This window comes from Planococcus citri, chromosome 4 (assembly GCF_950023065.1).
Source record: "Planococcus citri chromosome 4, ihPlaCitr1.1, whole genome shotgun sequence".
NCBI classification, from domain to species: domain Eukaryota; kingdom Metazoa; phylum Arthropoda; class Insecta; order Hemiptera; family Pseudococcidae; genus Planococcus; species Planococcus citri.
This window is the reverse complement of record NC_088680.1, coordinates 15,500,442-15,515,657: the sequence shown is the minus strand read 5'-3', so window position 1 is coordinate 15,515,657 and position 15,216 is coordinate 15,500,442. Positions and strand designations below refer to the sequence as shown.

The following is a 15,216-nucleotide window of genomic DNA, read 5'->3' as shown; positions in this document are numbered from 1 at the left end:
AGAATCCAATACCATGAAAAATTAATAAAAATTGTTTTTTTTTGTTTTTTAGTGGGATTGAAAGCAAATGATTTTTTAAAAAAATTGATGGAGATGAAATTTTAAAAAATTCAATACTTACTTACTTAAAAGTTAAATTTTTGGAAAAATTGATACGACATTGCTTTTTGGTAAAATTTATAAAGATTGAATTTGATATGAGGAAATATGCGTTAATTGCCTTAGCACTCTTAGCACAGTTATTAAATTACCTAATATATCCATTTGTACTGAAAGTATGGTAATGTGGGACAGGGCTGCATACCGAAGTACAGTTCCTAAAATTGTATTGGTATTTTATTTTATTATTTTGTAGATTTTGTTTTCGGGAACTGGTATTGATATTGGTATTGTACCAATTCGGACTGTGCTGTGCATGACAAGAGTCGTCCCTAGCGGAAATAATGAAGAACTACAACAAGCGGTATAGGTGCTGAATTTCTAACATTGTCTGTTATGGAAGGAGCTTGTTTTTGATATGTACGTTTTTCAATAAAATCTTCAAAAGTGTTCATTTTTGAGAGAAAATGATCTGAATTTTTGTTTTCCTCGTGAAATTACCATTAAAATGATGTATTGTAATTGTAATTTAATGGGCTCTGAATGTTTCTTTGATCATAAATGTGATGAAAAAATGGTGATAAAAGTCTAATAATAGGGCAAGGTTGCCCAAATCGTACTACTTTTTAGTTTTTTCAACATGGACCGCACTCTAATATATTTTGGAAACCATTCATGCACCAAATTGTACCTTGGTCTTTTGCCTACCTTTGAACGCGAAAACGAAAATTGCATCTCAAATAGCAAATCCGCGTGAAGGTCTCAAAGGTACAATTTAGGGACCTAGTTGCTCAACTAAATCGTACCACCAGTTTCTCAAATTGTACATAGAAATTGATAGAAATAAAGCTCTGTGACCTCCCACCACCTCAAAATCAAATTTTAATCTTCCTTATGTGGCCATATAATGTTTTCCCCCACCCTTTGACCTCTATTCCTTCATCTGATCCCCTTTTACAATGCCTCTAAAATGTCAAAGAAAGGTGGGCTCGGGTACTTCATATTTACAGCAGCACTTGTTCAAACCAATTTCATTTTCACCATATTCCTCCAAAGAGCCCTTCGGGCCCTTCCATATCTTCCACAGACCATTTTCCATATTTTTTCTTCTCAACGTTCGATGACATTACATATCTATATTGAAATCATGGTATGATTTGAGCAACCATCAACAAGTATGATTTAAGCAACTCACATTTTTTTAACATCAATCTTCTCTCACTCAGGTTGCTGTTGATGAAATTTTTTCATAAATATATCTAAATGTAGGTAATATTATGTACTTTGGAGAGGATTAAACATAACCTTATTAGCTTTTCAAAATTGTTTTGTCGCAATTATTTTACTTAAAAAACGAATGATTCAATGTGCCTGATATTGGTATCAGGGATCTTGAAATGCAAGGTGGTAACATATTTTATCAGTAGAAAGTGCTATTTGCGGATAGTTTCTGTGATAGAGGGGGGGGGGTGGTCTGATTATTTGGGCGCTGGTGCAATTTTGGCAACCTTACCCCATCACGAATCACGAGCGATAATTCACAATTTCACATCACATAAGATAACAAACTAATCAAAGAAGTAAGTACTTTCATATTCTAGTAGTAAATTTCATAAGGAATACAAAATTTCTACTCAAATTAGCTGAAATAACACTATTCTTCAGCATTTTATTAAAAATGGAACAAAATCTGTAATTTTACATAAGAAGCAATGTTAAAATTCTAGTGGTAACTTTCAAAAAAATTAATAAAAATAGAATTTTTAGCAAGACTGATTAAAAACTATTTGAAAAAAAATTAATCTAGGTAGGTAGATATCTACTTCTTAAAAAAATGGATACCTACAAATCAACCTTTTGGAAAAATTGATAAGACATCTGCAACAAGAAATTTTGAGGAAGTCTAAGAAAATTAGATTTTCTGAAAAATTGATAGAACTTGATTTTTTAAAAAAAGCTAATAAAAATTGAATTTTTTCAAAAAATCAATAAAAACTGAAGTTTTAGCAAGGTTGATAAAAATTATTAGGTAGGTAATTCAATTCCCAATAGTTTGCTTTTAAACGCCGAGCTGTCAACAACTACTCTGATTTTTTATTATGCCTAGTAAAGATGAAATTCACGAAATTGCCAAAAAGAAGAAGGCTGAAATGATGACTGTGCTCAAGGATGTCCTAGCTGGAAGTTTTTGTAAATCCAAGAAAGCCGTTAAAATTTCTAGTTCCATCAAGGAAGGCAAGCCAATCATTATCAAAAATAAACCCTAATCCAGTTGTAATTGAAGAAGTTAAAGAGAAAATTCTGAACTCAACAGTAAAATCGATAAAAATTAAACTTATTAAAAAGTCGATAAAGAATTATTTTTAAGAAAATTGATGAAAACCAAATTTTAAAAAAAATGAATACCTTCTCTTCTTTATGATTTGAAACCTTTGGCAGAATTTTGATTCTGTCGATTAATTTTCAAAATTGATTTGACCTGGTGAAAATCAGCAAAGGGATAGACCACCCGATTCATAAAACACATAATTTCATCAATATCTTTCGAATCGACACCTTCTCCATCAATCGATTATGCCCCATCCCAGTATTTTTTCCATAAAATCGAAGAAATAAACATCAAACAACACTTACATGATGTCACCTTCTTCCAATTTCAGATCACAGCTAGGATTTATAATCACGTACGATAGGCTGCTACGTTTCTCGCTCACGTCATCGTAGTCGATCGGCGGCAAATTCAGACTATCCATTCGACTTCTGACCAAGTTCGCGATTTCGGCTCGTTCGATCATTTGGCAATGATTGTCTCGCGCGTCGTCGTGCATATTGATGGAAAACTGCGTGAAAAATCAAACACATGACAAAAATTAGAAAAACACAACGATCCACGTACCTGTATAGGTAGGTATTCGACTCACAATCAATGAGTGATACGATGACCAAATTCACAAGGACAAACACAAAAACACACACCACAGACTGACACTTGTACGCAGCCATGAAAAAGAGCCCTCATGCGATGCTCTTCACATTTTTTGATGAAGAGGGGAAAGGGAGAATTCATGCAAAAGGATGCTACCTACCATTTAACAATGTAAAATACTACAAATAGGCAGGTAGGTCAAGAGCAGAAGAAATAATGAGACATTCAAGTAATGAAAATGCATTTTAGAATGAGAAAAATAACCGAAACGGAAACGTAATAGCATAGGAAAATAAAAGATTACAATTTCATGCAGTATATTCAAGTCCCCCCCCCCCCCAGAATTGGAGAATATTTTTCCATCAATTTGGAGGACTTTTTCCCAAACTCAAAGAGATTTCCAAAGAACAGACTCCTATCTCCAATGCCTTACAACTACCTTCGTCGCAATTGGGCTCTTTTTAGGCATTTTCATTGTCAAAATCCAATCTACGAACTCGCACATCAAAAACGTCACAATTTCACTCCAAATAAAAACGAATTCTAGACCGAGCTCCTCTCTCACTACCTCATTCCGAATCAATCAAAACTACTCTCGAAACTAAAAACTCTGCTCGAAAGCTTCACTTTCACAACTTCACTTTCCAAATCATCGTAAAGATGATCAAAAAGCAAAATTTTAAAGCAGCACAGCCTTTTTTTTCAAACTACGCAACGATTCTACTCAAATACGAGCACAAAGCACTCGAAATTCACTCCTTGCTCACGCTTAATATAGCGATGAATACAGAAGATTTATGTACGAATGTTAAAAGCACCAACAAAACTCACCACAGAGCTATGATTTCGATGGCAACTTGGAAGGCAGTTAGTAGGTATAGGCATGTACGTATCAACGTCCGAATCCTAATAAAAACAACACATGCATAGAAACTACTCGAAAGTACAGCTACTAGATGGAATTTAAATAATAACAAAAAAATAAAAATAAAAATAAAAATGATAAACGTAAGGTTAGGTAGGTATATGGTTATTTCTTCCAATTAAAACAACTCGTTGTTTTCGAATTAGGTAAAAAAAAATCATAGAGAGGTATTGAAAAAGTAAGTAAAAGGTATAAGAGTATACTTTTAACTAATCAACTCTTCGAAATATAGAAGAAAGATTACAAGAATACCATGCTTTAAAAAAAGAAAAGAAAAACACAAATGTGCCGTTAAAAGAAAAAATAAACACGTTTGATTAATAAAATTTCTCAAAAAAAAAAATCTTACACCTAATAGAAAAAAATCTAATTAAAAGCTTCGTATATAACGCAGTCAAAATAATGAAATAAAAAAATAAATAAAAAAAAAGAGAACCATTATCGGCGTATTTCAAAGGTTATCTGCGTCTCATCAACTAATAGAATTCTAGAGTCTAGATATGTAGATAAAAATAAATAGGTATTCTCGAGTAAATATTTTTTCCAATACAAAAAAATAGGTGAAAATCTCCCCCATACTAAAACGTATTTCTACGATTCGTAATACGAGTAATTATTCTCATACCTCAGAATGTTTCGTTGTATTTCCATCTTCGTCTTGCACACACTAATGAAAAATAATATTAAAATAATTACAAAATTATAGATAATTATCTCAACGAGTAAAAAAAAAAAAAACAACTGAGTATTAACAATATAAAAACCCTAATTTCTTTTGCAACTGTTTCGAGAACCTTGAAATATCTTCCGATTCGTTAATAGAAAAAAAAATAATCAAAATACCAATTGTGTTTATATATTCAAATGTGTGTGAGTGTGAGTGTCAAAAGATAAATCAAAATCCAACTATCTAACTACCAGATAGAAGAAGATGTAAATAGGTAAAAGTAGATGAAAAAAACACATTATGTAAAAGCTTCAAGTAATGGAAAAAAATAGGTATTAACTACTCATCAACTTTTTACACAAGAGTCTACGAGATACCTACGCAGGATCTTTTAAAAGAATTACGTATGTGTATGAAAAGGACGAATAGATTTTTTTTCTCAAAGTGGAATGAAAAAAAAAACAAAAATATTATTACTTTTTGGGTTTTCTTTCTCAAAAAAAGAAAAACATGCATAAGATGTAAAAATGTAAGTAGATAGGCGGCGTAGCGTATATATAAGATGATTTACTGATACGTGTGTTACAATATTATCTTACATGAGGCGAATCCAACGCTGATATGTCTTGAGTACGATAAATTCCAATGGGGATTTCACAAGTGGTCGAGCAAAGCTTTTGATACAAACGACCGTACGTTCTGATCCACATATCGTCTTTGGTGATTCTCATCTGGATATTGATAAATTAATTTAAGAATATCAGAAGGGGAAATTTGTGAGGTTTTGTAAAAATAGGTTGGTAATGAAAAACTATAGGTACCGAAGTTAGAAAACCGGATCCTGGAGCTTGATCGACTCCCAGAAGCAGTCTAACGAAAGTGATCACGTAATCTTTGACAAAAGCTTGATACAACAGTGTATCCAACATGCTGGCGCTGAATACTGAACCGGCAGCGAATGGTAATCGAAACATGTACGATATATGAGATCCTCTTTCTTTCTCGTGCTGTGAAAAAAAAAACGCAAAAATTTTCAAAAAATTACAATTTGCAGCAATAATACGAACGAGTAAATGGTCAAAAAACTCAATTTGAAGGTGATTTTGAGCACGAATCGATCGCGAACGTTTCAAAATTATGGAGCGAATCATTTGCAAACGGGTTGAACATCTTTGAAGAAGTGGATCATGACTCAGTTGACTAATTTTTAAAAAAATCGTTCGCGAACGATTTGAAAATATTGAAGGAATCATTCTCAAAGAACTAGAGACATTTTTGAGGAGATGAATGGACCATCCATAACTTCCATAAATCACTTTTTATCGTTCGGGAACGGCTCCAAAAATATCAAGAAATGAAGGAAATGGATCACAGAGGCCAGAGCCAGGGTCAGACAGGCAGGCAGATAATTTTGAGAAGCTAGGCAGGTAAGTCAATGGCCTTAAAGTCCACGCAAACGAGTCAATAACCTTAAGAGATCAGACAGAAATACAGACGACCTTGAGAGGCCATACAGACACTAGACAGGTCAATGATCTCCTTGGAACGACTTGGAGGGGTCAGACAGAAAAACATCCATGAGACTCATGAGCCGCTATAAAGATAGGTCAGTGACCTTACGAGGTCAGTCAGTGAGTCTAGTGACCTAATAAAGTCAATTGGGCTAGTCAATGACCTTGAGGGGTCAATCACCCTAGTAAAGACCTTGAGAGGCCAGACAGACAAACAATCAGACCGAATTGAGAAAACCATACTAATAGGTCAGTGACTGACCTTGAGGGGTCAATTAGACAGTTCAATGACCTTGATAGGTTAATCACACCGGTGAAGACCTTGAGAGGCCCGACAGGCAAACAGACAGAATTGAGAAAAACCATACTAATGAGTAAGTAACATTAGGGGTCAATCAGGCAGGTCAATACTCTTGAGAGGTCAATGACCTTGGGAGGTCAATGGTCCTGAGAGGTCAATCACACTGGTAAAGACCTTGAGAGGTCAGGCAGGCAAACAGACAGAATTGAGAAAACCATACTAATGAGTAAGTAACCTTAGGGGTCAATCAGACAGGTCAATGACCTTTGGATGTCAATGGTCTTCAGAGGACAATAACCTTGACTTGAGAGGTCAATGATCCTGAGAGGTCAATCACAGTGGTAAAGACTTTGAGAGGCCAGACAGGCAAACAGATAAAATTGAGAAAACCACGTACTAATAGGTCAGTGACCTTTATGGGTCAATCAGACTGGTCAAATACTGTGAGAGGCCAATCACACTGGTAAAGACCTTGAGAGGCCAGACAGGCAAACAGACAAAATTGAGAATACTATACCAATACAATACATCAGTGACCTTCAAGGGTCAATCAGGAAGGTCAATGACCTTGAGAGGCCAATCACACTGGTAAATACCTTGAGAGGCCAGACAGGCAAACAGACAAAATTGAGAATACTATACCAATACAATACATCAGTGACCTTCAATGGTCAATCAGGAAGGTCAATGACCTTGAGAGGTCACACACTGGTAAAGACCTTGAGAGGCCAGATAGCCAAACAGACAACATTGAGAATACCATAATAATAGGTCATTGACCTTAATAGGTCAAACCAGAAACACATAACTTTGAGAGGTCAGACAGACAAGTCAATGACCTTAAGAATCTAGCCAAACAACCAGAAAGACACTCAGATGACCTTGATATGCCGGGCAGTCACGCAGATGGCCTTGAGCGGCCGGATAATCAGGTCAATGACCTTAGAAGCCAGACAAGCAGGCATACGACGTTTAAGAGTTAGAGTCTAGACAGGTAGGTCAGTGACCTTGTGAGTCAAGGCACACAGGTCAATTATCTCGAATTCTTGAACGAATCATTCGTCGTAAACGTCTTGAAAATTTATTGAACGAATCGTAAATCACTAATGAAACACAAAATAACTCCAAAAAAGCAAGGAATTCTTTGCATTAAATTTAACTATTCCTAGAATGGAAAGGAATTCGAAATACTCACCTTTTCCATTTTAGATAAATGCAACGCGTATTTATCGTGAGCTCTGAACTGCATAAATCTCATATTCGAAGACTGCGACAGCTCCGTTATGCTACGAATATTCGGAAAAAATCTGCAAAACAAAAATACGCAATTAACATCTTCCCTAGAGCAATCTCTAAGCCTACCTAAAATTTCATCTATGAACTCACTTGAACATAGTTTGAACAGCTACAATAGTATTACAATCAGCCAGCGTATCTTCTTCGGCCGAATTACTCAGTTCTTTGTTGACCACAACCACATTCTCAGCTAAAGTTATTCCAGCTCTCAACAAGTCATCCAAGCTGTAAAATGTCATGTCATCAGCAACCATTTTTATTCAATCCATAATAAACCAACTGCAGAAAACTGCCCTAACTTACCAGTCGATGGATCCAAGCATCCAGTAAACCAACGGAAAATACGAAATGGCGTCCAGAAATGCGATATCCGGTCTTCTCTCTAACAATATGATGATCGGATTAAGGGTGGTTTTCGTATGAAAATGAGCTCTCAACGGGATGATAAAGTTGTATATGCCGTTCGACGCGTAATCAGCAGCCAAAATTATCGTACCGTTTTGCCAATTGTAGTCGTTCGCGTTCCGGTAACTGCAATGCTCGCAAACCTAAAATTAAAAAAAAAAAAAACATTTGAAGAGTGATATTCCAAAACTCGCTTTGTCCATTTTTATCGAAGTTGGGTTTTCAGCGGTACCTGGTAGATGAAGTATTAACTCACATTCCTACATCATCAACCTACCAAAATGAGGCGTTAAACTCACCTAAATAGCCAATTCACTAAAAATTTAAAAAAAAATAGAGTTCCAAAACGCGCTTAGTCCATTTTAATTGGAATTTTTTTCAGCAGTAGTTAGTGGATGAAGTGCATACCTACACTCCTACATCATAAATCCACCCAAATAAAGTGCTAAACTCGCCTAAAAAGCCAATTTACTAATTTAAAGGGAAACGGTTTTTCCTCTTTCCTGAAAAGTTGTGAAAATGGACAAAGCGAGTTTTGGAATATCACTCTTCATTTCATTATTTCATTAGTCCAAAAGCTGTCTCGCTTCTCTTCTTCTAGTGAATTGACTCTTTACCTGAGCCAATTGTAAACAGCACAGTGGTTTCTTCTCTTTAAGTAAATAACATAACGTTGGACTGACACCGATATAAGGTGAAACTGGAGGAAAGCCTTTTACTATCCTGAAAATTTCAAAACAAAATACACACGTGTTATTAGCTACTTAAAAAATTTGAGACATTTGAGGAAACATTTTCTCTCTTTATGACATTCAATATTATCTTCATGATTATTATAAAATGTCATCATGAGATCAAGGACATAACAACTAGTGCACAGGAAATACATATAGGTATACAGATAGGTACCCAACTATTAACTCTATCTAAGGTATGTTTTAATTTTTACAGCTCCCTCAATTCCATTCTTTTTCAGCGCCACTATAAAGGGCACACTAATTTTACATTAATTAGACGAAATATGTGACGCTCTGAGCGATACCATACCATAAGTCGGAAAACTTTTTTTTGAGATAATCGCGTTTTCATGGAAAAAGTCAGAAAATATCAAAAAAAAATTTTTTGTCGATTCATATACTATGAAGCCTATACTTTGGAATGGGTGTACCCACCGATCTCAAACATGTCGTTTTAGTGGTGAAAAACTGGTTTTTGCGAAAGTGCTTTTTAACCGAAATCATACCATAAGTCGGCGTGTCAATATTATGATGTAAAACCATTAAAAGATGAAGAAAATCAAAAAAAAAAAAAAAATTACTGTTCACTGGTTTTTAAAAATGTTACAAAAATAACCCAAACTTTCAAAAACGTTTTTCTCAAAATTTTGGTTTTTGAATTTCAAAAAATACGCAACTTTGAAATGTTGCAAATTTGTCAGATTTTAATATTTTGAAAATCTGTTTGCACCATTGAAAAGAGGAAGAAAAGCACTACCAGAAACCACAATAAAACGAAAAAAAATTTTGCCGACATATGGTATGGTATCGCTCAGAGCGTCACATATGTAGATGCACGCGAACTATAAAGTACCTATGTACCTATAATATGTAAAAGAGACTATCTAAGTAGGAATACATCCCTTTTGTATGCTCCTTCCTAAGAAAAAAACTAAATAAGCTTTACTATACAGGCCTCATAGAAGTACCTACAATTAGCCATCATTCATCTAAATAGGTAGGTAGTATAATACAAGGTAATTTGACTTCGTCTCATCGTAGGCATTTTAAAAATTTGATACACAGCTCGAGAAAACCACGAGTAAAAAATCAGTAGTCTTTTTTTTTCTGGAATAAGTACCTAAGTATAGGGGAAAAAAAGTTGAAGAAAGATAGAGCACACAGAAATATGTCACGAACAAAATTCAGCGAATTCCCCACAAAAAAACCAACAGTTTCGAGAATAAAATCTTATCAAAATTTTGAGGCTTCAAAATGTCGTTTCAAGTCGCCACCTATCTATTATTTTTATTTAAAAAACTTGAAATCGCCAAAAAAAAAACTCGTTATACTTAGTAACCAAAAAATGACCGATATAGACCAAAAAAATCATTATTAATTTCCACAAATTCTTTGTAATTACCAGATAATGACTCGTAGTTTCCAAAAATTCTCAGGATAACGCAATAATCACTTGTTTTGATAAAACAGTTATCCCTAAAGACAGACAAAATTTTTTAACCGCCATAAAATTACTGTAAGTATGTACCAAAAAATCCCATAGTTTCAAAAAATTCTCAAAATTATCAGACTTATTGTTCTGATAAAAAAATTACATCCTAGATTCCAAAAATAACCTGTAATTCACCAGAAAATTCTTTGTAATCAATAATCATCATAAAATTACTTGTAAGTACCAGAAAATTACTTGTCATTACCAGAAAATTACTTGTCATTACCAGAAAATTACTTGTCATTACCAGACAATTACTCGTCATTACCAGAAAAACACTTGTAATTACCAGAAATATACATGTCATTACCAGAAAATTACTCGTAATTACCAGAAAATTACTCGTAATTACCAGAAAATTACTCGTAATTACCAGAAAGTCACTTGTAATTACCAAAAAATTACCCGTAATCACCAGAAAGGCACTCGTAATTACCAAAAAATTACCCGTAATTACCAGAAAATTATTCTTATTTGCCAAAAAAATCACCCATAATTACTAGAAAATTACTCGTGATTACTAGAAAATTACGCGTGATTACCAGAAAATTACTTTTATTTACCCACAAATTACTTGTTTATACCAGAAAGTTACTTTTAGTTACCAGAGAATTACCCAAAAATTATCTGTAATTATCAGAAAATTACCAGTTAATACCAAAAAATTACCCGTAATTACCGAAAAATTACCCATAATTACGAGAAAATTACTTGTAATTACCAGAAAGTCACTCGTAATTACCAAAAAATCACCTGTGATTACCAGAAAATTATTCTTCTTCGCCAAAAAAATCACTCAGAATTACTAGAAAATTACTCGTAATTACTAGAAAATTACTTGTAATTGCCAGAACATTACTTTTAATTACCCAAAAATTCCTTTTAATTACCCACAAATTACTTGTTTATACCAGAAAGTTACTTTTAGTTACCAGAGAATTACCCAAAAATTACCTGTAATTACCAGAAAATTATTCGCATTCACCAAAAAATCACTTGTAATTACCAGAAAATTACTTTCAATTACCAGAAAATTACTTTGGTTACTAGAAAATTACTTGTAGTTACCAGAAAATTAACCTAAAATTACGTGTAATTACCAGAAAATTACCCGTAATTACCAGAAAATTACCCGTAATTACCAGAAAAATATTTTTATTTGCCAAAAAATTACTTGTAATTACTAGAAAATTACTCGTAATTACCAAAACAGTACGGTCATTTTGAGGGAATTGATAATACTGAATTCGTAAAAAAATATTTTTGTCCGGGCATACAGAATGGGCATACTTACCCAGAAGTTGATTTTAAAATCGATTTCGAAGGGCACAAAACCTCTCAAAAAAACAATGGGCGACATTTTTGCACTAAAAACCTTTCTTTCACTAGTAGCCTAAGAGAATTAGCCAAAAAAAGGGGGTCATAGGGAAACGCTGCCGTACAAGCTGAATTTCGGTATACTAGCCCATTTTTGTACCCAGAACACAAATTCATGGAGTACCCACCTGTCCCTAGCGAGCTTCTACCCCAATTGTGGATTTTAGCCCCCCAAATGAGGTTTTTCGCCCTTATGTTCCTGAATGAAGGTCCTAGCCCAAAAATGGGGGTCAATAAAAGTTGTTCTAAATCAAATTTCCTGTCAGATGAGCTATGAACCAACTTCGTCTCCCTAAGGGGAGGGGGAGAGAATCACTGCACATATAAAGTACTCAGGCAGCCTACATGCAAATAAGAGGACATTTTACACAACTGGACATTTTGGCGCGAATAAACGAAACAAGAAGATGGCTGCGTTGGAAAATTAAACCACTACGCGAATATATACCGGGTATTTCAGCAGCACAGCTCGCTAAATCAGCCGTATATAAAGTATTTATGTACACTATAATATACAGAATGCAGAACATAGTGTACACAGAATGGTAAAAAAGATAGCCCATCTATGCGATATTTACAATTTAAAAAAATGAATAAATAAAAAAAAATACGACATCTAGGAGCTATTAGGACGCTTTATACACGTACACAAGCGATAGAAATATAGAATATTACAAAAGACACTCTTTCAGCCTTCAGGTACAATCAAGCCAGTAATCGAATAATGCATTACCTATACAGAACATAAGTAAGTATCATTTTTTAAACATTTCGAAACGAGCTCATTCCATCCCTATCATGAGGAGGAAGATCTTATACATATGAAAATAATCATGAGACTTCTTTGAATAAACCATTCCCTATCGTATCACTTTCAACTCTTCAAAACTTCCATAAACTTTTGCCTTCTACAACATATATGTACCTAGTAAGTACTACAAGCTATAGGCCACGATCTGTACAGTTCACCATTCGTTCATTACACGACTTGGACATAAAACTAAATACTCGTAAGGTAATAACAGCTAATACACGTAAGATTACATAAAATGAAAGAAGGTACACGTTACAATAGCCTCAGCCAAGGCAGGCATAATAATCCCTACGTAGCCGGACTACACGTAGATTTTGATTAAATTTTATTATATTAAAACGAGTTTCGACTACTTCAGAAATCATCGATCGCATCACGTCCAATATTATACCTACGAAAAGCGAACTGAAAATAGTAAAGCTCTCTAAAAGGCCTACACACAAACATAGCGATCTCTACCTTGTATTCATCTTTGCATCGAATTTTATCCTACCTACGAGTAGATATTCGTACTACAAAAGCTGTCTGAAAATTAATCAATACACCTACAACAACAACCAACAACTATCGTAAAATACTCGTGAACGCTGAATTCAACTTACCTGGCCCATTCGGCGTGCCAAACAGGCGGGATATAAGATTCATCTCCCGCCGACGATATGTGAAATCTGAACACAAAAGAAGATACAAGCGAAACACCGATTTAAAAAACATGCTCCACAACAAATAAAAAACAAAGCTAAATATACCGATGATAGAACAACGAAAAAAAATAAATAAACTCCAAAGAACAATGAAAAAAAAAAGGAAAAAAAACACCTAAATAGCTTAGACGATGTGTTTATAAATCCTTTGGTGCGTGTGATTATTACGTAAATACGCGAGTATAGATAAAGAGAACGTGTCTGTGTTGGACGAGCGAGAACAGAAGGAAAAAGGAAAGCCGATTCCGTGGTACAGCCACCTGTTGAGATGAATGCTGCGTCTCGTTTTCATAGAGAAGTGTTGCCAACATTCACACAATCAGAAATATAACCACGAGTAGTGTGTTTTAGTTTTCACTCGAAAAATACAAATCATTAAACCCAGTTGACCACATGCTAGCAAAAAGCTAGCGTTTTATTCGCGTTTTGATAAGTTGCTAGCAATTTACTCGCTTTTTGTGGCCAGCAATAATTATCTCGCTAAAAGTAAGCGATTTTCTTGCAGTTTTTCGCTAGCAAATTCAATTCTAGCAATTTTCGAGCTGTTTTCCAGCGACTCTCAGCTAGCTTTTACTTCACTTTAACTTGCTCGCCTTATGCTAGCGTATTACTAGCGGATACTTGCTCGCAATTCTATGCTAGGACAGTTCAAGCAATATTCTCGCATATCTCAGCTAGCTTTTACTTCACTTCATACATGCTTGCCTGATGCTAGCGTATCACTGATGGATACTTGCTTGCAATTCTATGCCAAGAAAGTTCAAGCAATATTCTCGCATATCTCAGCTAGCTTTTGCCTCAATCTATACCTGCTCGCTTAATGCCAGCGTATCACTGACTAATATGTACCTGCTCACAGTTTTATGATAGGAAACTTCAGGTAATATTCTTGCATCTCTGAGCTAGCATTTACTTAGCCATCTGGCTCTAGAAAAATGTAAGCATATCTCTAGTTTCTGCATCTGGTGACTTGGCGTTTTCTTTATAGTCAAATGATAGGAACGTGCTACCAGATCTTACGCATTTCTCACCAATAAACCTTTTTCTGCGTTATTTATTGTAGCAAATGCGAGCAAGTATCTTTTCCATCCCTCAGCGCGCATACAAAAATCATTAAAAATATTCCTGCATATGACAATAGGAGTAATTGCACCCCCCCCCCCCGCCGATCTTCCGGGGCAACTTTTTTCTTAAAGGGGACAACAAAATTTCATCAAATGGACATGGAAAGCTGTAGTTTACTCTACACTCCAATTTTAACACCCTCTGAAGACGACTTCAGGTGGGTTCAAGTCATTTTAGAGCCTCCAGTAGGCTTTTGAAACTTGAAATTCCCACAACATTAATTAATCAATTGGAGTTGGCAAGCTGAAATTTACTTCGCAGGTTTCAAATGGTTTTGAAGCTTCCAGCTACTTTTAGGAAATTCCAATTTTCCAAAAAACGCCATACAACCTTCGAAAATTCGCTGGAGGCTCCAAAACGACTTGAAATCCACAAGCAGTCGACTTCGTAGCGTATTAAAATTAGTTTGCAGAATGAATTTCGACTCTCCATCTCAGTTTGATGAAATTTTGTGAAAATTTAAAGTTTCAAAAATCTGCTGGAGGCTCCAAAACGACTTGAAATTCACCTGCAGTACTTCGTAGCGTATTGAAATTAGTTTTCAGAATAAATTTGAGCTTTACAACTTCAATTTGAGTTTCAAAAATCTGCTGGAGGATACAGAACTGCTCAAAACAAGTTGAAACCGTTTCCCATCGATTTGGCATGTCGAAAATAGGGTATATCCCAAATGTCAGGTTTCTTGGTCAATTTGGTAAAATTTTGATTTTTTCTCACATTTTGGCCAAAATTTGATTTTTGAAAATTCACCGAAAATCGAAAAAGGTACTTTACCACTTGAAATTTTGACAGGTGATGAATTTTTGCATGATCTTTCGATCTACGTTTGTAAGGTTT

At 34.8% G+C, this 15,216-nt stretch overlaps 1 protein-coding gene across 1 annotated transcript in view; it reads right to left on the bottom strand.

Moving 5' to 3' along the window:
• Positions 1-15,216, bottom strand: part of SLO2 (slowpoke 2) — a 461,098-nt gene that overhangs the window by 3,256 nt on the left and 442,626 nt on the right. The window contains 10 exon segments of the mRNA XM_065361503.1: positions 2,734-2,939; positions 3,857-3,931; positions 4,576-4,617; positions 5,217-5,348; positions 5,439-5,624; positions 7,625-7,736; positions 7,816-7,950; positions 8,029-8,273; positions 8,748-8,853; positions 13,153-13,218. Coding sequence (XP_065217575.1) covers positions 2,734-2,939; positions 3,857-3,931; positions 4,576-4,617; positions 5,217-5,348; positions 5,439-5,624; positions 7,625-7,736; positions 7,816-7,950; positions 8,029-8,273; positions 8,748-8,853; positions 13,153-13,218 — 1,305 coding nt within the window.